Source organism: Rissa tridactyla, chromosome Z (assembly GCF_028500815.1).
Source record: "Rissa tridactyla isolate bRisTri1 chromosome Z, bRisTri1.patW.cur.20221130, whole genome shotgun sequence".
Lineage (NCBI taxonomy): Eukaryota > Metazoa > Chordata > Aves > Charadriiformes > Laridae > Rissa > Rissa tridactyla.
In genome coordinates, this window is record NC_071497.1 from 70,827,187 (window position 1) to 70,848,843 (window position 21,657).

At 38.6% G+C, this 21,657-nt stretch overlaps 1 protein-coding gene across 1 annotated transcript in view; it reads right to left on the minus strand.

Annotated features, from left to right (window-relative positions):
- Window positions 1-13,456: 13,456 nt before the first annotated feature.
- The window catches only part of NNT (nicotinamide nucleotide transhydrogenase), a 46,243-nt gene continuing 38,042 nt past the window's right edge, over window positions 13,457-21,657 (minus strand). Inside the window, exons 20-22 of the mRNA XM_054185829.1 lie at window positions 19,175-19,293; window positions 18,109-18,224; window positions 13,457-15,688 (exon numbers count right to left, since the gene is read on the minus strand). Coding sequence (XP_054041804.1) covers window positions 15,539-15,688; window positions 18,109-18,224; window positions 19,175-19,293 — 385 coding nt within the window. The 3' untranslated portion in view covers window positions 13,457-15,538. The remainder of the gene's footprint in view (window positions 15,689-18,108; window positions 18,225-19,174; window positions 19,294-21,657) is intronic.

Genomic DNA, 21,657 nt, shown 5'->3' on the forward strand with positions numbered 1-21,657 from the left:
TGTGTCTACTTACCTGTAATATAGAACTAGATAATTCCCCAAAACAAAAAGGCCTCCAGGACTCCTAGACAAATAAACCAATAAGAACACCCAGTGAGGTCTCTCTCGCTTAGATATCAGGCAAAGCAAGGGAGAGGTGGAAACTCCACAACACACTAACCCTGACACCTCCTCTTTACTCTTCTTCTTGGAATTCTTCATCATGTGAAGAAGGAAGTGGCACAAAACCCTCAAAATAAAACTACTTGGAATGGCTTCCTTGTGGTGGAATCCACACTAGTCGGATGACAGAAGGCAAACGGGGAAACAGGACATGAGGCCATAACGCATGCCACTGTTCACCTGCGGTAGCCCCCTGCCCTCCTCCCCAGACGTGAAGCAAAGCACCATCCAAATACTAGTGGAGTCATAACAGAACACAATGAACTGTGAATACAGCTTCTTCTGAAAACTGGGATGGAGACCTAGCACATGAAAGCTTACCTCCATGAACAGCCACAGTGAAAACATCTGTCTCCTTCCTTAACTGAATTCTATTAGGAATCTTTGAAATTTCATCATATAGCTGTTACAAGGAAAAAAAAAAATGTTGAAGTGCACCACCACAAGTTCAAGGTAAATTCTTCATGTCTTTTCATTTTCCATTCCCCACATGTATGTGATTACAAAAGCTCCACTCATATTTTTAATTAAAATATTCAGCACCAGATTGCAGCTGACAAACTGCTTCAGCTCTTGTAATCTGTAGCACAGTCCTTTAGGGCATCATTTACCAAATTTGACCAATATGTTTAACTGTTAAAACAAAATTAGCAAAGGTTTGTATTATACACTGCTTGAATTGCATGTAATTAAGAGTAAACAAGCTCTGTTGTCTGCACTGGTATCTAATATGGTTCTATAATAACCAGACAGAGGCAGACTTTGCTGTTGGGAAATTAATACTATATAGAGTAATGAAAAACTGGGACTGAAAATGTCACAGTAGAATTTTAAGATACAACAGAACTGAACAGACAAAACTTTTTTATAGAAGATGTGATCGAAAACCAGACATGAAAACACTCAGATTGAGTAAAAGGCCTTTGGAAACAGACCGTCCTTTAACGAAAAAGCCTGTAGAGTTGGTAACCAGCAGCCTCCTGATACTCTACCATGCAGTGACCCTTACCTGAGTTTTAATAGCATATGACTTCAGATGATGAAAACACAACTAGAAGGGAAAAAAAGACTATTTCCATTTTAAACACACTAACGAGATATTACTGTAAAAACTAAGAAGTTTTCCAGAGCACTAAATAAACCTTTAAGATAGCAAATTGCCATACATAGGTGAAACATAATAAAAATTTACAAATACAAACATTAAAAATGTATTGATGTACCCTGCAAAGACACTGTCACTTAAGTGTTTGTGCCATAATTTTCAGGGGAATGACAAGTAGGAGAAAATTGTTAACAATAATTGCTGTTTTTCAGATTGGATCAAAGTCAAATGCACAGAGTTTTGTAAGATACAACAATATGTATTTTCATTTTGAGCAAAAAGTTTTGATTAGAAATAAAAATCAGAACGATTTTTTACTGGATGGGTTTTTAAGTGTTGTTTCCCAGATGACAGGGGACAGTTCTGTTTGTTTGGGGTTGGGCTTCTTTTGCAAGAATGCCACAGCACTTCAGAACAACTCAGTATACATGGGAAAAACCTGCTTAACCTGAAATCATTGGAAGAAGTAGACCTCGCTTCACTAAGGACAAGATATCATTCACATTCTAAATACCAGTAGAATTTTAAGAGTTGACAGGAAGTGTTTCAGTAGAAAAGAACATTCTGACACTACAGAAAGTCTGTATTATTAATATTGTAAAGATGGCAATGATATTATCTCATTAATTGTGGGATATTTGATACATATATTGCTTACATTATGCATTTTATATATTTTCTATTTATTTTACATACTTTTATATTATATTTTGTTAATAAATTTAAAACATTATTTGTATTTTATTATTTTACATACTTACTAGAAAGATGAAAATTTAGCCAGGAACAGAACAGAAGTGATGGGACAACGTGCCCTGGCTGAGGGTTACCTCTACGTGCATTGACTCATAAGTGAAAAGCATAGGCACAATTTTGCTTGCACAACACATGACCAGATCAAGTGTAACTACATATGTAAATACACAGAAGGACAGAATTTGATTGGTGTTGACGTTGCCCACACATTTTTTTCAAGATGTTAATTTCCTTAGCTAGATATTCTGCAGTGAATGGTCACAACCTCAAAAAGAGAATACTACTTCTTGGGTTTTGTTCCTTTCTGTTTGGGTTTGGGGTATTTTTTTTTGATGCATCTTTCCTTTTTCTGCCTTTGATGTATCTTTCTCTACACCCACATTTTCGTCTTTAAGACAAGCCTACAAATGCACAGATCAAAAGCACTGTTGTGAAAATCACATTCCTGTTGACTCAAACTCATGGTGCAAGTCAATGTTAATGCTACAGAGGGGACGCAGGTCATCATGGTAGGGGCAGAAATAGGACCTTCTTGATGGCTGTCTCATGGTTACACATCATAGGAAAAGCCAAGAACTAAACGCCACTTAAGAAATGTTATAGAGTAACATAGGCAAAAGACAGCTACAGGCATCTTGCACTCCGAGATAACAAGTAACTTAAAATTTACATCTCTTGATTGTCACATGAAAAAGCACAAGGCAGAGGAAGAAAAATGCTCACCTAGGCACCATTTCCATGTTCAGCACAGACATGCAAACCATTTTCTCTGATACCAGACTATTAACTTCTTACATATATTTATGTGGAACAAGTGACATCCAGTGGCTGGTACAGTCAATTACTATTCAACTCTCAAGCCAGGTGTTCCAGCATCCATGTCTTTCTTCCTCCCTTCTGGTCCCTCTTTACTCCAAGTGCCCATTGCAAGTTAACCAGCTTTTCTGTCTGAGGAGAACTCCTCCAGGACTCTCGCTTAAAAAAGAAAAACCACATGGGAGAATGACACAAGGATTAGTGACATAGACGGGAAGCCCAGATGACACTGAAATGAGGATTTTGATGTTTGGGTTTGTAGTAGCATTTAACTGCAAAGCCATTTACGTTGCAGCCTCAAAAAAGCAAAATGAAAACTGATTTCCTAAAGGTACTCCAACAAAATTTGCTACCTGTCTGTGATATATAATAAAAAAAGTGCTACATAGAATACTCCCAAAAAGCACATATTAACAGACAAATTGACTAGGTGTATTTAGAAATTGTTTCTCAAAAATCGCAGCAAGACTCTGCTGGGACTGCGAAAGGAACACCAGAGCAGCATCAGACGTTCCCTGGGTAATATTGTTACAAATATCTGATATCCAAAGGTACTTTCATACTTATAAACTACATTCAGCCTCATTTTTATGAGCTCAGAAATCAAGCATTTCCATACTAACAGGCTTAGGACAGATAATGTTACCTAAAGACCAAGGAAACCATCTCGTTAATGTTTTAACTGTATGTCTCTCACAATAACATCACATGGGCACAATTATACACCAGGGAACCTGGGCACTCTGGATCCCAAGAAAATGGGAGATCTCCTAAGACAGTCTCAAGCATAAGGCCCAATCACAGCGCTGGGAACTCAGACCTTGCTGCTGTTCTTGCCACTGATACCTGAACTCACTGAAAAAGGACAGAGCACAGAAAAAAAGCTCAGGTCCCATCAAAAGGCAGCCACTGACTATTTGTGTCATGAAAGCTGCTAGATGAATATGTTGCGTGATTGCTAAACAGCTCTGGGATAGCAGGCATTCATTTTATTTTACCTAATTCTGTCATCGATGAGCATGATACAGACTGGAAACCAGTTAAATAATAAGAGAATGCTATAAACTATGTAATTCTGTAACAGACTGAAGTATTTTAGTTAATTTTAAAGGAGTATTTGATAAAATAGCCAAATCAAGTACTCTGGTCTGAAAGACATCAAATGATAGAAAACATAATATAGAATTTAAAGAACTTTGCCCTTTTTTTTCTACCTTGAAATATCCTCTACCTATTCACCATGCAGGTGTAACTTCCCTCATTTGCTGTAGCTTACTTACAGTAAATCCTTCATTTTTTTTTTTGGTGTGTAACATCTGCATTCCATTTTAAATTGTAGGATGTAAAATGAGAAGGTTAACAAACTTTGCTGCTAGAGAAACATGTGCGAAGCCATTTAAGAATGCCAGAAAAGCGCACCAGACAGAATCATAGAATGGTTTGGGTTGGAAGGGACCTTAAAGATCACCTAGTTCCAACCCCATGCCATGGGCAGGGACACCTCCCACTAGACCAGGCTGCTCCAAGCCCCATCCAGCCTGGCCTTGAACACCTCCAGGGATGGGCCATCCACAGCTTCTCCGGGCAACCTGTTCCAGTGTCTCACCATCCTCACCATGAAGAATTTCTTCCTGGTATCTAATCTGTATCTACCCTGTTTCAGTTTAAAACTGTTACTCCTTGCTCTATCGCTACACTCCCTGATAACGAGTCCCTCCCCATCTCTCCTGTAGGCCCCCTTTAGGTACTGAAAGGCTGCTATACGGTCTCCCTGGAGCCTTCTCTTCTCCAGGCTGAACAACCCCAACTCCCTCAGCCTCTCCTCATAGGAGGGGTGCTCCAGCCCCCTGATCATCTTCGTGGCCCTCCTCTGGACTCGTTCCAACAGGTCCATGTCCTTCTTCTGCTGAGGACTCCAGAGCTGGACGCAGTACTCCAGGTGGGGTCTCCCCAGAGCAGAGTAGAGGGGCAGAATCACCTCCCTCGACCTGCTGGCCACGCTTCTTTTGATGCAGCCCAGGATACAATTGGCTTTCTGGGCTGCAAGCGCACATTGCCTGCTCGTGTTGAGCTTCTCATCCACCAGCACCCCCAAGTCCTTCTCCTTAGGGCTGCTCTCAATCCATTCTCTGCCCAACCTGTACTTGTGCTTGGGATTGCCCCCACACAGGTGCAGGATCTTGAGCTTGGCCTAACACATTAATATTTAATAATTTTAGATCCCATAGCAGTAAGAAATATTAGAAGGTACAGGTTTGCCTGACACACCGCAGAAAACAAGTTTTGTAAGAAGAAATAATGTAAGACCAAACAATACAGCTGGGAAAAGAACCAGACAAGCTTTCAGGTTAACACACCCTTCAAGCTGAGTACAAGGCCATTTCTGACTAGAAGAAGAAAACAAGGTCTGAAAAATGTGTCTATTCTTTTCCCAATTACATCAGTTGCCTAAAGAAAGATGTCAACTCTCCTTTTCATTTTTAGTCTGTTGTGACAACAACAGCCCACAAAGCAATGGCAACAACCAACTTCCCAAGAAGGGAAGGTCTTTTTCAGAAGATATGTCATGTCATTACATATTCTGCACAAGGATTATTTCTCATTGGTAATGGGAACACAAGCCAAAGAGAGCTAACTTGGACATTTTTAGAACAGGCTTTCAAAAAAATCTAAATGTGCAAGGAGGCAGCAGCGTACATAACAGTCTTAGATGTTCAAGCAAAATGTGTTTGTAGAGATAGACATAAGCCGAAACCTACATTTTGACAACTCACATCTACATATACCAACATATATACAAACAGAGCTTTACCCCCGATATTTGGACCTCAACAGCATTTATTCCTACAGGATTTTAATAAATGATGGCAAAACACTAGCTTTTAAAGATGTGCTTATTTTGTGGCAACTCATAATCCACATTCTGAACACTTTCATAGTGCTTGGGGTGATAAAGATCCTAACGCCTCTTGTAAAGTAGAGGTATTACTGTCACAGGGCACTCACGAGACAAACTGGGACTCCTCAGAGTATCAAACCTTCCCTGGGACACAAAGATCTGAATCATACTGTTCTTTAAGGGGCTTTCTTTTCAACCACCCCTTATTTTGGGCCCCCAAAAAAGTATTTTCTACACAAGAAATACAATCCAGTAAGGCAATAATGTTTTGTTTTACCTATACTTTAATCAGAAAGCATGAATTTCGTATTTCAAAGATAAAAATCTCAACATTTACATTTCTTATGTGCCTCTATTTTGACAGCTTGTGATTACTGACACAAATAATAAATAATTCCTATCAGGGGCACTAAACTTTGTGGATACAGTATCAGATGCAGGTTGGATAAAGTATCTTCTTGTGTCTTTATTTTGATGAAACTTTAATCTACAAAATGTAAAATTTTCACCAAAAAAAAAAAAAAAAACCAAACAAAGCTGCTTTAGACACCCAGCTCCTATTTGTCTGTTTCCTTCCTATTATCCTTGTATTCTACACAATTTAATGCTTGAAAATTATAGTAATTCCTTTCCACTTTTCCATTCCTATTAAACTCCTCCAACACAAAATACAGACAATTAAGAAAATAACCAAAACCAATTTTCACCCACAAAATGAGCCCAATAAAAGTTATATTGCAAGTTCATCAGAGTAATTCCAAACCAATTACAACGATCCTTAAAAGTAAAAGCCATGAGGGAAGCAATTTTTGGAGCTAAATATACAAAAGGGAGTTGATACTACCTCTGTTTGGAAATGGAAAAATATTAATGAATTTAAACTCTGGCAGAATGCTTCGGTATTTCCTGCAAAGAACATAAGTCTTCAGGTATGGTAAACTTAATGTCAAACTGATCAAAACCTGAGCTACTTCCCTGTCCTAACCTAATATATTATTAGGTAAGTCTGGCTGAGGGTCAAATCAGTATATTTTGAAGATAAAATAAAAAAGATACCGGTTGAAAATTAAATCTCAAATGCTGACTTTTGCACCTCACCAGCATGTTTTTTTGAGAACAAAAAGCATTGCTTGTGGGAACAATTCTAACAAAACACCTTCTCAAAGATATATCTTCCAAATACTAGAACTTATTTCTGAATTAAAGAGATGGGTAGGCTAGAATGCTTTTAGAGCTATTTGCAGTGAGAAGTTGTTTTACTCACGGAAGGCTTTGATACGGGCCTATTGAAAACTAATGGTAGAATACCACCCAACAAACACTAGAGCAACACGGGAGAAGTCTGGAGACTAGGTATTCCAGGTTCTGGCTGGTAAAAGATCCAGCTTTCTTCTTTTAAAGAGCTGGCAATTTTAAAGACAATTATTTTGAGAAGAATGCATGCACAGAAACAATGTGTTGCTAAGACTACTACTTATTTTATTTAAAAAATGGTTGCTCTTTGTAAGTCATTGTACATTTTCTGAGATGGAAGGATATCACACCCATCCAAACACTGAGATTTAACTATTCAGCCCAAAGCCACAGAGCTGGTCCCTGAATAGAATGAAAGAGAATTGATTGTTAACAAAAGTGAAACTCACTCCCTCTTGAAAATTTTCTCATTTGTCATGTCATCAACAAAGGACATAAAACTTCAGATGCCTCCTTCTTACCCAGAGGGGTCCACGGCAATTCATCAGGGAGACCAACCCAGCACATCTGCAGGACAACCAATGCAAGTCTTTTTACCTCCTATGTTACGCCATTTGTTACGCTGAGTTCTTCAAGCTGTATTTTGATCTTCACTGTCACCTCAGCTGCATCCCAACATTGTTTTTCTGAACCTTAATAAAAAACTTTTTAATAAATCTGAGGAATCGCGACATGTCCCTAACATGACGACTATGCTAATCCCAAGGTAATACACTAGGGTATGTTTCCAAACTAAACTGGAAGTTTGTCATTCATATCATCTCCCATTCAGACCGTATCCATGCTAGTCAGATCTCTAATGAACTCAAGAGATTTACAGCTATGTTAAAGAGCAAATGAATGATAGAATGTTTTGGGCTGGAAGGGACCTTAAAGACCATCTAGTTCCAACCCCCCTGCCCTGGGCAGGGACACCTCCCACTAGACCAGGCTGCTCAAAGCCCCATCCAGCCTGGCCTTGAACACCTTCAGGGATGGGGCATCCACAGCTTCCCTGGGCAACCCGGTCCAGTGCCTCACCACCCTCACAGTAAAGAAAAATGAGCAGGTTTGTATTTGAAAATAAATGTTAAGAGTGGCAGAATAACATTTTAGAACCAACCGCAATGGTCAGTCTACAGCAGAGATGGGAAGCTGCCTCTTATCTAGCTTGCAACAGAGTTATAGATACAGGACAGTAACGCGGGACTACTGCATGGTTTCCTGTAAAATTAACTTCATAAAATATGCACAAGTGACCTCCTTCAGAGGACAACAGAAATTAGATCCCTCAGCAAGAGTTTCCATTTAAATACCAATGCCATAATGATTTCACATAAACCAAAAAAGGAAGGAACAAGTAGGTAAAAAGGCAAAAGATACCTCTTGCTTCATAGCCCTGTGGAAAAAAACCCACAGGGTTCTGAGGTTTACAGACAAAATTCAGCAGCTCCGTGGGTAATATTAACACTGTTCACAGATCAAATTGACCAGGTAGAAAGTGTGGTTTATGGTACCTCTGGAAGTTTAAAAAAAGAAGTTAATGTCACATCAGGAATGTAACATGAAAATTATAGCAATACTTAGGACATTGCACTATATTGATTACACTTCTTCTCTGGTTTTAAAATTCAAATATAATTAGACCACCTCATATTATATGGTTCACTACAGTAACATTCAATGGATGCATTTGGGGACTGAATGCTGATGAAAAATAAGGATTGTGGATGTGCCTATAAATTAGAGAAGAGGCAAGTTCCTGTGTTGTGTCTGCACATTAACAAATCCACCATAAAACACTTAAAAACTTAAGTTCATTGTACCATGGCCTATGACAACAATGAGCTTCTGAGAATGTAAAATCAGAAAACCAAATGGTTTTTCCCTATCCACATCTGTAATATTTTAATAGGGAGAATGGGCAACTGCTAGTTATTACTGCTTGAGACAGCTCTAACATCTGCTTGAGCTTTTTATGTTCACTAGCTGTTAGTTTCCATTCTGCTAGCGATTTTTTAAATTGTGGGTTAGACTGACCATGTAATAGAATAACTTAATTTCATGCTGTGCTAGAGTTCAACCACAATCTTCTTTCAGAAGACGCTTCTTACTGAGTGCAAAGACCCCTCAGCCCTTTTGTCCTCCAGTTCCTTTGTTGCTTCCTTCCTTTAATAGGGAAGGTTTGGATAATAACCAGTTTTATGGGTTTTCTCAAGAAGGGACAGGAAAAGAAGGTCAAGAGCCACACAGGGCCTTTTCCTGGTCTCACACCTAATTGCAAAACATCACACTGTTAGTAAATGTCATATTCAGCACATCTAGGCAGAACTGCATCATGTATAACCTTATTTTCAAAGGTATACTTACACTTGAGGTAAAGGTCTGATCTTCGTAGTGTGACCACTTCGCTGACATAAAATTTCTTCCCTGTCTTCTGTGACCCACTTTGACCCTATTTTCAAAACATGTAGCAGACATATTTTATACCTCTTCTTCACATAATATTTCAAAGACAGCTGTAGTTGGTAAATAATATTTAATAGTTATTTTCGACATCCTTGTCTAACTGAAACTGCTTTGCAGAAGTACAACCTACAGAGTTCAAAAAAGCGTCAAGAAGTGTGAACTTAGAACTCAGAGAGCCATTTTTCTAACAGGTTAGTGACACTGAGTATTAATTTATAATTATCTCTGCTGTGCAGAAGACTGGACTGTGGAGTGCCAGGTTTTAGAGTGATGTACAGGGCCACATGCTGTCTTGGAGCCTATGGGGAAAAATAAAACTGATCAACTGTCATTAAAGGAACAACACAAACTAACTACGCGTACATTCAATTGAAGAATATGATCTCCTTCATTCTCAGGGAAAATCTGCCTCCAGGCAAAAGTGAAATAGAGAAAACAGAATAGTTACATTTCCTCTAACATTTTTTTCCCATTCATTCTCTTCTCATTGGCTAACATTTCTCATTATCTTTGCAACTGGAGAAAAATTTATTTCCTTATGTCATTATGATGACAACAATGATAGAATAAGGGCTATAAATTAGTCCCTTAATTGGAAGTACATGGAAGAACCATGTATCGCTTTAGTCTAACACAGTTAATATAATATATTCTCTGGGCAGCTACGGAGTAGTTGCTCTAACTAATTGAAGTCATTACCATTTGTAATTTTTTGATTTTTTTATTTATTTTTTTTTAAACAACAATCCCTCATTCATGATATCATTGGAACAATACTCATTGCAAGTCTGATGAAGTGAGTATTTGAACTGCACTGCTTAGGTACAGAACAGAGTACCCGAATGCCCTAGTATTCGAATGCCTTCCTGTAAAGTTTTCCTGAAGAATTTGAAAGCTTACACAAAAGCATTCATGTGCTAGTGGAGCAAAAAGCTTTTTTTGTTTTGGGGTGTTGTTTTTTGTTTTTTTTTTAGTTTAACTTATTACAAATAATTAAACCTTAGAATGGAAGAAAGTAAATTATACCATCTCATTCTCGCTTATGCTCTGGAAATCTAGAGGTCTACTTTAGCAATTATTTTGGCACAACAGAATCAAACATGGCAAACAAGGCACTCAGTGCTGAGGATATGAAATCCACTCCTATGCGTTTGAGGATGTTTACTGTGCTGGTCCTACAAACTGAATGCTCATCCACAGCTCTAACACACCTTCTAGCTTAGTTTCAAAAGCATCCAGGTCTGTGTGCTCCAAGGCTGCTCTGCAACGGAAACCAAAATTTAGCAAGTGGAAAAAAAACCAAAACTGTGATTCACTGCAAAAGCCAGCTTTTTATTCAAACTAAAATTAAAAAGTAGGTTCAGTCCCCAGTTTCCCTATTTGAATGGACCAGGATTACATGCTTGCTACAAGGAACCAACATGGCAGGATACGTATGACTCATTAGATTATGATATGGTTTGTAAAATTCCAGACTAAAGCAAGAGTTTGAGAAACAGACTGACAGATTAATAGATCACGTAACTGCACATTCATCATTTCCTAATCAGTGAAATTCCCCTACTTAAAAAGTTACAAAGCCAATTTACAAGCACAAAGCAGAACTTCGGAATTCTCAGGACAGAACGTAAACACTGTATTTCCTAGAAACAGCAGCTGTTACAGAGTTACAATTTAATTTTTGATCTGAATAATTAATAGCTGGCTCAAGAAGGGCAAAGGGAAGGACAAGGAAACAACAGGCCAGGCAGCCTAATCATGACACTGGGCAGATTACACAGCCAGCTCCCCTGGGAACTTCATGAAAGAGGTGGTGATGAGGAACAGGCAGCACGATTTTACCACAGGCAAATCATGCCTGACCAACCTGCCCGCCTTGTACGGTGAGACGGCTGACCCTGTGGACACAGGAAGACCAATGGACGTTGCATACCTTGATTTTTAACGTGGCCTTTGACAAGGTTTCGCACAGCATCCAGGCACATTAGTGTCATAGTCTGCACTGCTACACGGAAAACCTATCTATCTGGTGCACCAGACTCAAATGGTTGTGATCACAGTATGAAGTCCAGCTAGCGGTAAAGTACCAGTAGCATTCATGAGGGGCTCAGTATCTTTATTACTGACCTGGGCAATGGGAAGGAAAGCACTCACAAAACACTTACAGATTTTAGCAAACTGCAGGAACAAACTTTATAGCAGAGGGTACGGCTGCCAGAGGGACCTCAGCAGACTAAGAAACAGGTTGACAGGAATCTCATCAAGTTCCAAGGCAAATGCAAAGTCCATTACTCAGGATGGAAAAACCCCGTAAAACAGTAAAGAGTTGGGGCTGACTAGCCAGAAACCAGCTCTGCAGAAAACAAGATGGTCCCATGAGACCAGCATGGAACACAGAACAGCAGCACAACCTTGCAGCAAAGGCCAACTGTACATTGGGCTGCATCAGTAAGCATAAAGCCAGCAGGTAAGAGAAGTGCTGACTTCCCGGCACTTCGTACTTGTGAGATTGCGCCTGGATTAGTGTGTCCAGTACAAGAAACTATTGACAACCTGAAGTGAGCCAAACTGGGAGCCATCATTCACGCATGACATACACAGAGAAACAGAAAGAACTGGGTTTGTCAGCCTTAGAAGGACAAGGGCAGAATCCTCCTGTTGTTTTCCACCAGACAATGGTGAAAATAGACTCTAGTCTGTCTGTACAGTAACAAGATTAGGCTAGGTGATGCACATAAATTGCAAAGAAAATTCCAATTAGGTGTTTTAAAAAAATTGTTCACAATGGAAAGACTCGAACACTGGAACAGGGGAATAGAGAAGCTGTGCAATCTCCAGCCAGGAGATGTTCCAAGTGACAGCCTGGAAGAATCTGATCAAATTAGATCTCTTTGCACCAAGGGTCTGGACCAAATTATCTCTAGAAGATCCTTCCAAACTAAATTCCTCTGTAACTTTAGTAGTGCAACAACTTGTATTAAAAACAAAGATCCAAGGTGTCTCATGGCCATGGACACATACTGCAAAGTGAAAAAGGCCCACCAGCTGAACAGAGATTATTGTGTCCTCCATCCTCTCCTTTTGTTCTTGCTGCACTACTTTGCCATGATCTTATCAGAACAGATTTTCATAGCCTGCTTGAGGGAGGCTAGAGTAAATACCTCTTGGGTGATAATGAGGCAGGCTAGAGTAAATACGTCTTGGGTGATAATAAGTAGCTGGAGCTGGGTAGACAGAGTAAAACCTTCAAACTAGCAGTCAGATCCACAAAAGGACGAAGGCTATGGCTTTACCATTTGTCAGACTATAAATCTATACACTGTAGGTATATGCTTCCCAGGTAGGCTGCTCAATCAAGAGGGAAGAGAGGTTACCCCATAAATCAATGCCAGGCTGCAGCCTCTGAAAGAGAACTCAAGTCTCAGCTTGACCAAAGCTTGAGAAAAACATGAAAGCTACGTGTCAGACTTGCGCAATGATATAATTGAACAGATTATCAGATGGCTAACATTATTCATCATTCACTTTGAAGGCAGAAACTGAAATCATCACAACAATCAACTTGACAATCTTGTAGAACTAAGTTACTAAGAACTGAAGCAAATTTATACAGTATCAGGCTCAAAGGGATAGGATTCATGTCACACCTCAGCCAATGGAAAATGAAGTACTCAGCCAAGTTAGTTCTTACATTTTTGTTTTGTTTTGTTTAAGTCAAAAAGGCAACACATATTGGGATCAACTGTTCTCAGAAGTTGTCCAGCCCTCCTAATTTACTAGAAAAGCTCATAGTGAAGTTGCTACAGACAGGTGACATCAGTCATACCTAGAATGAGTATTTTAAAGAACCATTCAAATTAAAAAAAGAAAAGAAATATGCATCTTTCACTGATTCCTTTTCATTATATTCTTCAATCTCAATACCCTTAGTGGTATTTTGATCTTCTAACTCCCAGACAGAATCTCAGACTACTTACCTACTCAGGAAACACAACAGAAGAGAAAAGAGACAGTAATCGATAAAGAAAAATAAGTGACTTTTTATTAGCACTTCAACAATTACCGGGTGTTCCATGGTAAAGCATAGTTTTAAAGATAACACTGGTACCTCTGATTCAACATAACAGTATGGGGTTTTTTCCAAATACAAAGAGGGGGGAAAAAAAAAGAAGCGTTCCCCCTTGTTCTGGGGTTTGTTTTGTTATTTTTTTGGTTTTTTTTTTTAAGAAAAGCTAAGTCTGACATTAGCTACTTATAAGCAGAGACATGTTGCATACCGCAGTTAGATACTTCAACTTTGACAAAGCAAAAGTTAATATTTTAGGATGTTAAATCCCTTCAAATCCCCTTTCTTGCTTAGTTAGGAGGGAGGGAGAGAGAGGATTATTTCCTTGTCTTTTGCCTTCTCCCATTTCCCTCCTATTTTTGCAGGCCTAAAAGAAAAGCTGAATGCAATGAAATCAAGAGGCCATACATAATACATTCAAATATAGCTGCCGCAATGTTTTAAATTAAAATTTAATTACAAGTCTTTTCCTGCAGTGTACAACATATTAATGCTTACATGATAATTTTTATTTCAATTATATAAAAGAGATTTGTAAAAAGGGTAGCTTCTTTCATACATCGTTACATTTCTTAATGCATTACCTGTTCAAAGTCTGCGTTTTAACTGATGTTCACATAAAAACAGAGGTAGCTAAGTAGAAATACTATATTTTATGAGGTCTCTATACATGGTGTAATAAAGAATGTTTGTTCTATTAATCAAGATGGATTAAGTTCAAGGCTTACTTCATAATAGTTTCTTATCCCCAATATGAATGCTTTAACACAAGTACAGCTATTTCTAATTAGCTTTTGTCACCACAGACAATTGCTACATCAGCATGGAAACATGATAAAACTCACTTTATTAAGCAAATATTTGAGTTCCACTCAAGAACACTTAACATAATAAAAACAAAACAGCAATCTATGTCATAATTTAATTTAATTCTTTGCTGAACTTATTATGGGAATTTAACAGTGCTTTCAATTAGATTAGGAAGAAATCAAATAATCAAAACACTGGATTTTAAGTTTGGTATGTTTCTGTGCTGTCCAAACAATAGCTTATTTATTTAGAAAAATTCTAATAAACTCCAGCAATCTTAAAAATGTTCAGAAGTGCCTTTTCCAGCATCATAAAAACGTTAATTAAGAAAACATCACTAAATTTTAAAGTAGCAAATACAGTTAAAAGTTTAAGTGAACAAAAACTGAAACACTATGGTCCAAATTCTGCTAACAGATCAGGTATCCAGATGTTTTGCCAGTGCAGAACGCGACCACATCTTTCCTCACTTAAAAAGGCAACAACTGGAAAAGATGGAGAATTTAGCAGCTGCTTAAAACAATTAAGAAGTACAAGTAGGTGTACATTTCCTTGTCAGGCTTGAAGATCACTTGGTAGGTCCCTGAAATCCTGTGTTTTGTTTTACGTAATATAAGTGGGCACTACAAAAAAGTGGAACTGTATTTTAAAGGACTTTCCTAAAATGTTCTTGATTCACAGCATCCACAGAATCCACAAAAGAAACAGTTCAATTTTCTATAGAGATTTAACAGAATATTATGTTTAGAATCTCAAATCATGTAAGCATCTATTTGCACCTGTTTGTAATTTTGATTTAAGTTTTGATGAAATAAATAGTTATTTTCTCCGTACTGGCCAAAGAACAGTTTTGATAACACAGAATGCAACTTTGGCACAGTATTTTTTTAGTGAATTTCCATGACAGAAGTACAGACAGTTAGGAGGAAGAAGCCAATAACTACTTAAAGGTGACCATGAGTCATTAGTCCCTGCTTCTAACAGCTCAATCTTAACCTTAAAAAGCATGTTTTCATTTTTTAATGCATTGCCTCATGGGAGATTTAGTTTGAAGGGCTAATGTGCCCACCCTCTCATAAAAGCCTACATTCCCCGAGTGAACTACATCTCCTAGGAGTCAATGCAGTCTTCCCGAAATGTTGGCTGCATTAAGTAAGAGATTCTTCTAACTCTTGTTTTACATGACTGTAGTCACAATCATCAATGGAATATAAATCAGTATTTAGCTTTGATACGACTCCCTGACTTTGGCCTGTAGGGCATCACAAGTCTTCTTAGCATCTCCCAACAACATGGCAGTATTGGGTTTGTAGAAGATTGGATTGTCCACTGCTGCATAACCAACTCCCAAAGATCTCTTCATTACAATGACCTGCACATAAAGAATTCATGTTTGAAAGAGCAAAGACCAACCACCATTCCCCCTCAAACAAAGACAACAAAAAAACAACCTCCACAAACTAAGGGAGAGGAAGAGAGATCCCTGGCCGAAATAGGGTCGAAATAGGGCCGAAATAGCTTACTGCTTCAAAACTGTATTTCAAATTTTAATATAGCCGACAAATTGATAGCCAGACCAGTTTCAGAAACATTTAATTGTTAAACACAATATTAGATATCAGATGAAGAGACTGCAGCTGCCACACATGCATAAGCTTTTACTTTATTCCATGTAATAAGCCAAAGCAAGATGGGCACTGATGATTACAACATAGAAGGTTGGCCTGGTTTCAGCTCGGATAGAGTTAATTTTCTTTTTAGTGGCTGCTATATTTCAGATTTGGTATGAAAGGAATGTCAATAATGCATGCTGTTTTAGTTGTTGCTAGGTGATGTTTATAGTATTCAAGGACTTTTTCCAGCTTCCCACAGAAGCTGAGAAGGAGCACAGACAGAATGGGCAATAGCAGTATTCCGTACCATAGACATCATGCTCAGCATATAAATGGGCGTTGGTGGGGTGGTGGGAATCTGTGATCACTGCTCAGGTCAGGCTGGGCAACCAATTCACTGGGCAGTGAGGATGACTTTTGTCTTGTATATTCCTTTGCCTTTATTATTATTATTGTGGTTAGTTTCCTTTTCTGTTATTGTTCTATTAATCTGTCTTCATCTCAACCCCCAAGTGTTTTTTTCCCCCCTTTGCCCTCCTTTTCTCCCTCTTCTCCCTAACCTTCTTGGGGGGAAAGGCGAGCGAGTGAGTTACTATGTGGTCCTAGTTGCTGGCTGGAGTTAAACCACGACAGTCCTTTTCGGCTCCACACATTTGACACCAAAAAGGACTGTCACAGTTTAACCCCAGACAGCAACTACGACCACGCAGCTGCTCACTCACTCTCCCCCAGTGGGATGGGGGAGAGAATCAGAAGAGTGAGAAAACTCATGCGTTGAGATAAAGACAGTTTAATAAGTAAAGCAAAAACCCTGCACACAAGCAAAGCAAAACAAGGAATTCACTCGTTGCTTCCCATCAGCAGGCAGGTGTTCAGCCATCTCCAGGAAAGCAGGGCTCCATCACACCTAATGGTTACTTGGGAATACAAATGCTGTTAACTTGGAATGTCCCCCCTTCCTTCTTTTCACCCAGCTTTATATACTGAGCATGATGTCATATGGCATGGAATAGCCCTTTGGTCAGCTGGGGTCAGCTGTCCCAGCCGTGCCTCCTCCCAACTTTTTTGCGCGCTCCCAGCCTGCTGGCTGGCAAGGCAATGTGAGGAGCAGAAAAGGCCTTGACTGCTTAGCAACCAAAACCACCGGTTTGCCATCAACACCATTCTCAACCCAAACCCAGAACACAGCACTACACCAGCTGCTACTAAGAAAATCAACTCTGTCCCAGATGAAACCGTGACAAGGTTTCTGAGGCTATTTTATTTTTGAGCTATTTTAAGAACGCAGTTGCCTAACAGCACTGCAATTCAGATGAGTGTTCACATTACTACTTTTACGTACTATTAGTCTGTGTAATTTTATACATGGGATTTAAAAATAAAATAATCCTAAAATAAATTTCAGACAGTTTTAGCTATTAAATGTCAAATTACTTAAGCATGGCACCTTCACAGAGAAACTGTGAAGCTTTACCAACTTTAACCATGTACACATTTATTTCTCAAATTGCAACACATAGCTACACACAAAACACTGATAAATGTATATGCCTACAATTCCAAGTACTTGAATGGTTAACCCACAGAAGAATGGGCTATGACTAGATTCAGAACCAGAGATCAAAGATTTCACATCAAGGCAACTCACGCATATGTAGTTTACATCAGACGATGCTGCTTTCAAAGAGCAACACTAGTGAGGTAACTAAACCGTCAGTTCAATCTGGACAGACTAAGCTCTCTACTCTACCCAGCCAGTCATTGCTTGGTTGTTTTTTTTTTATTTAAGCATATTATTCATTCTTGTATTTTCACCTCAATATTAAAGTTGTCAGTCAAACCACCTATAAACTTAAACAAGCAGATATGTGTATAGAAATGCTTCAGGTCTGCAGATGTGAGCAGAAAATCATTTATTCTAATCACATTTTTTAGTAGAAGTATTTTCATTGGTCTTTCCTACTACAATGATCATTAGTCTCACTACAGCACTTGCTGATTATTATAAAATTATGAACAGTGCATTACACTTCCAAAATACTGTTTTGTTTGACACCTTGCAGAAAAGCTTCTCATGGAAATCAGAATGGTAGGAGAACCTCGTTAGCTTATCCTATAAACCATGTTTTTAAAAGCATGTTACCTAAGGTAGGTGCTAATGCAACTCTGTTAATCTCACCTGTTTGGACTTCCAGACCTCAAGAACAGGCATTCCAGCAATGATAGAGTTCGGATCTTCCTGAGCTGCTGAATTAACTGTATCATTTGCACCAATTACAAGGACCAAGTCAGTATCTGCAGCAAGACAAAGAAAATAAAACTGGTGAAAAAATATCTAAAATTTTAATTTTTATGTTAAATCCGATCTTTAGAGGCAGAACCACCCCTTATCGTAAGCACTCTACAAACATTTATGGGGATTTCATTCACAAATATTTTACAAACTTACCAGGCAATGCTACCAACTACCTAAAGTAAACTGCAAGCATCCACAATCCCATTCCAAGGGACTCATTAGATGAGTCCACCACTCAAAAGTTAAATCTACGATATTTAAATGTAGTTTCATACACACATAGCATCATCACCTTCAAATCTCTTTGTGCCTGGCTTTTCCTTTGAATATTCTTTCAAAAAACCTTTTACCGTCAACTTTCTGATTTTTAAATAAAGATATAAGAAAGGAAGAAGTTGTTTGTACAATGCTATACCAGTTTGCAAGACATAACAGGATCAAGTCATCCACAACACTTGACCTAAAAAAGTAACAGTAGTTTTCCTGTATGGAACAGTAACAGTGATAAAAAAGACAACGCATTTGTCATTTATTTCACAGCTTCAAGCAATTAAAAAAACCCCAGACTGCTCACTTGGTTCTGGAGGAAACAAGTTTCACAAGCCTATTTAACCTCCCTTCAATATCTACTTTTTTCTGTACTCCTGCATTCAATATTTCCCTTTGATTTACCTATCTGTACTCTTTGCTTCTCAGTTTTCTGCTTCTGAGTCAGGCTATTTCTTGTATTCCTCTGTGCTCACCTGCCATCAGCTGGGAGAGCACTCAAATTGCAAGAGAAAGACCTCTTTTCCTCTACAATGGTACGACAATGAGGCACAAAGGTAAACCGAACGGCCTGAATCAGATTTTCTATTTTTAAAATCCTTGGGCAATGTAAAAACAGAAACAAATGAAAATTGACAAGATCAAATCCAATCTACTGGAAACTTATAGCTCACATACTAACCTGGGAAGTCTTCATTGATCTCATCCATTTCCAGTACAATATCATAGGGAACACCAGCTTCAGCTAGGAGTACGTTCAGCTGACCAGGCATACGGCCAGCCACGGGGTGAATACCAAACCTAACAGGAAAGAAAGTCCAACCCCATTAATAAGTACTGACCACTCTGTTTTATACAGTAAAATTGCCACCTGTGACCTACAAGGCAGAGAAGTTAAGTATAAGCACACATATGAATTAATAAAAAGAAATGGCTAAACCTTAACGATATTGTAATTACTTTTCCAGTGCTGCAGGGAACTGAGTGGGTGGGAAAGGGAACAGGGACTGTAGGTTTGACTCTTCACCTGGAGAGCAGCTGTTCCTTTTCTGCAAAGTTAAAAGTATGACTGACACTACAGGTATGCAAAAGAACATGCTCATTTCCCAGTAAAACTAAAATAGCTAGGAGTAGGAGTACGTTTTTAAGACGACTCATTCAGAAAGTTGTTGCATCTGCACAGTGGCTTTGGAGAGCCTGCTGGACACTTCTAGTGACAACACAGAAGGAACTTGTGCCCAGAAATGCCTGGGAACACATCACTGCAAGATGGACCAATTTTCCACCCAGCAAGAGTTTATATCAACAAGTTTTCTTAAATTACTTTTGAAAGTAATGGGACTATTTTAACATTTTGTCTGGGTACAATCATCAGCCTGAGCGATATTACACACAGCAAGCATTCACATCCACCTTCCAAGCAGTATCATATTTAAAAACTCGTGACAAATACCTTTGTTTTTTTATGAATAAGCCTTTTTGCTGCAAAACCACCACCCGCATTAATATGCTTTGCAGGTCCCTTATATCATTGAAAAATGAATGCACAGAGTAAGTGAACTGGCCACAACATAATACTTTTCATGAAAAGGCCAAAGACTGTGCAGCCTTCTGGAAGCAAAACCACTCTGAGACCTAGAAACGCCCTTGGCAAATGACCTTATTGACTCGGGTATCTCTAGAGTGTGCATCATTAATCATAGTCTAGCACTCCAATAGAAAAATTAGTAGGGACTCTACTTGAAGCAGAAGACACTGCTTTTTTGAATTAGGTTAACATGCCACTTTCTTCTCATGACTGATTTCCAGAGGGGAAAAAAAAAAATAGAAAAGGTGGGGAGTGAGAAGGCAGAGAGCTAAGAACCTATGCCAGTTCAAGCAAAACAATTTAAGAAATGTTTTCAGAATAGCTCAAAACCAACTCAGAGAAAACACACTGCTTATAAGTTACTAAAAATTCAGACAGTCACACAGGGTGGTGATGGGGGGGTGTTAAGGCATGCATACAGTTCTCTAAGAGTACAAACCTGACAAAATTCAGAATGGAGATGTTAAAACTGGTTTAGCTGCGATCCCCAAAGACATATTTTGGTTAGAAGCAGATTGTACTCTTCTGCTCATCTGCTGGCCCTGAATAAACTAGTCGGATCAACATCTACTGTCCAGTGCATTTTATGTCTCTCCAGCTCTGGAGCTATCGCCAAATGTAATGCTGACTCAAGCACACCAGAAATGCCTCAGATGAATGGTTATAGAGCTGAAGTTAAGCGTTTAATAAGGAAACCTACATGCACTTTGGAAGGGACAGAAAATACCAAGAGAAAACTAAATTATTGGATTTCTGAACGTAAATTTCTGAGCAGAAATCCAAGTGAGTCAGGACTGCAATAAAAGGACTTCAGAATTCTTCAGAAAGGATGGAACGACTGATAAATCAACTTGCCATGACAGAGGGATTGTCACAGATTTCTATTTTCAACTCCACTGCAACGCAAGTGGATAACACATCAGTGATGGTCCACAAGTCACAGTCCAATCAACACAGGCCACTTATGAATTTAACATTTGTACAAATACATCCTTAAAAGGGCAACTGAGCACTCCATCAGCAAGACAACATTAAGACAACACAAAGATGAGACAATTGGAACTCCAGAAACAAAATTAAGGACGTATGATTAATCCATGTAATACTAGATACAAGACATTTTTAAGCTCTTGGTCAAACAGCAGGATAAAAGCTAGCTTTAAATGGAATTCGTTTAAAGAAACAAGGAGAATAGATTTATTCAGCTAGTAAACATTTGGGATTCTGTTGCAAAGTATAATACCTAGAATTAAAAAAAAGGAGAGCAAATATACAGGACAAAATATTAACAGCTTACGTTTCACATCACTCAGTAATATAAGCCATGTGTAGTACCGCAGCTAGTCCTAAAGTATACCAAATTCTATCACTTGCAGTACAGTAGGAGAACTCTTATTCTGAAGTACACTTGAGAAAACCCATCACTCCTCTGGCAGTGAAAATAGATTTTCCAACAAAATTCTCTTTTGTTTCTAATAAAATTATTTGAGCGCCTTTCTGACCAAAGCTGTTTTGGCAATACACAAAACAAAATAGTCGTGAGGTTTCTATTAAATACTATATACATACACAATCTT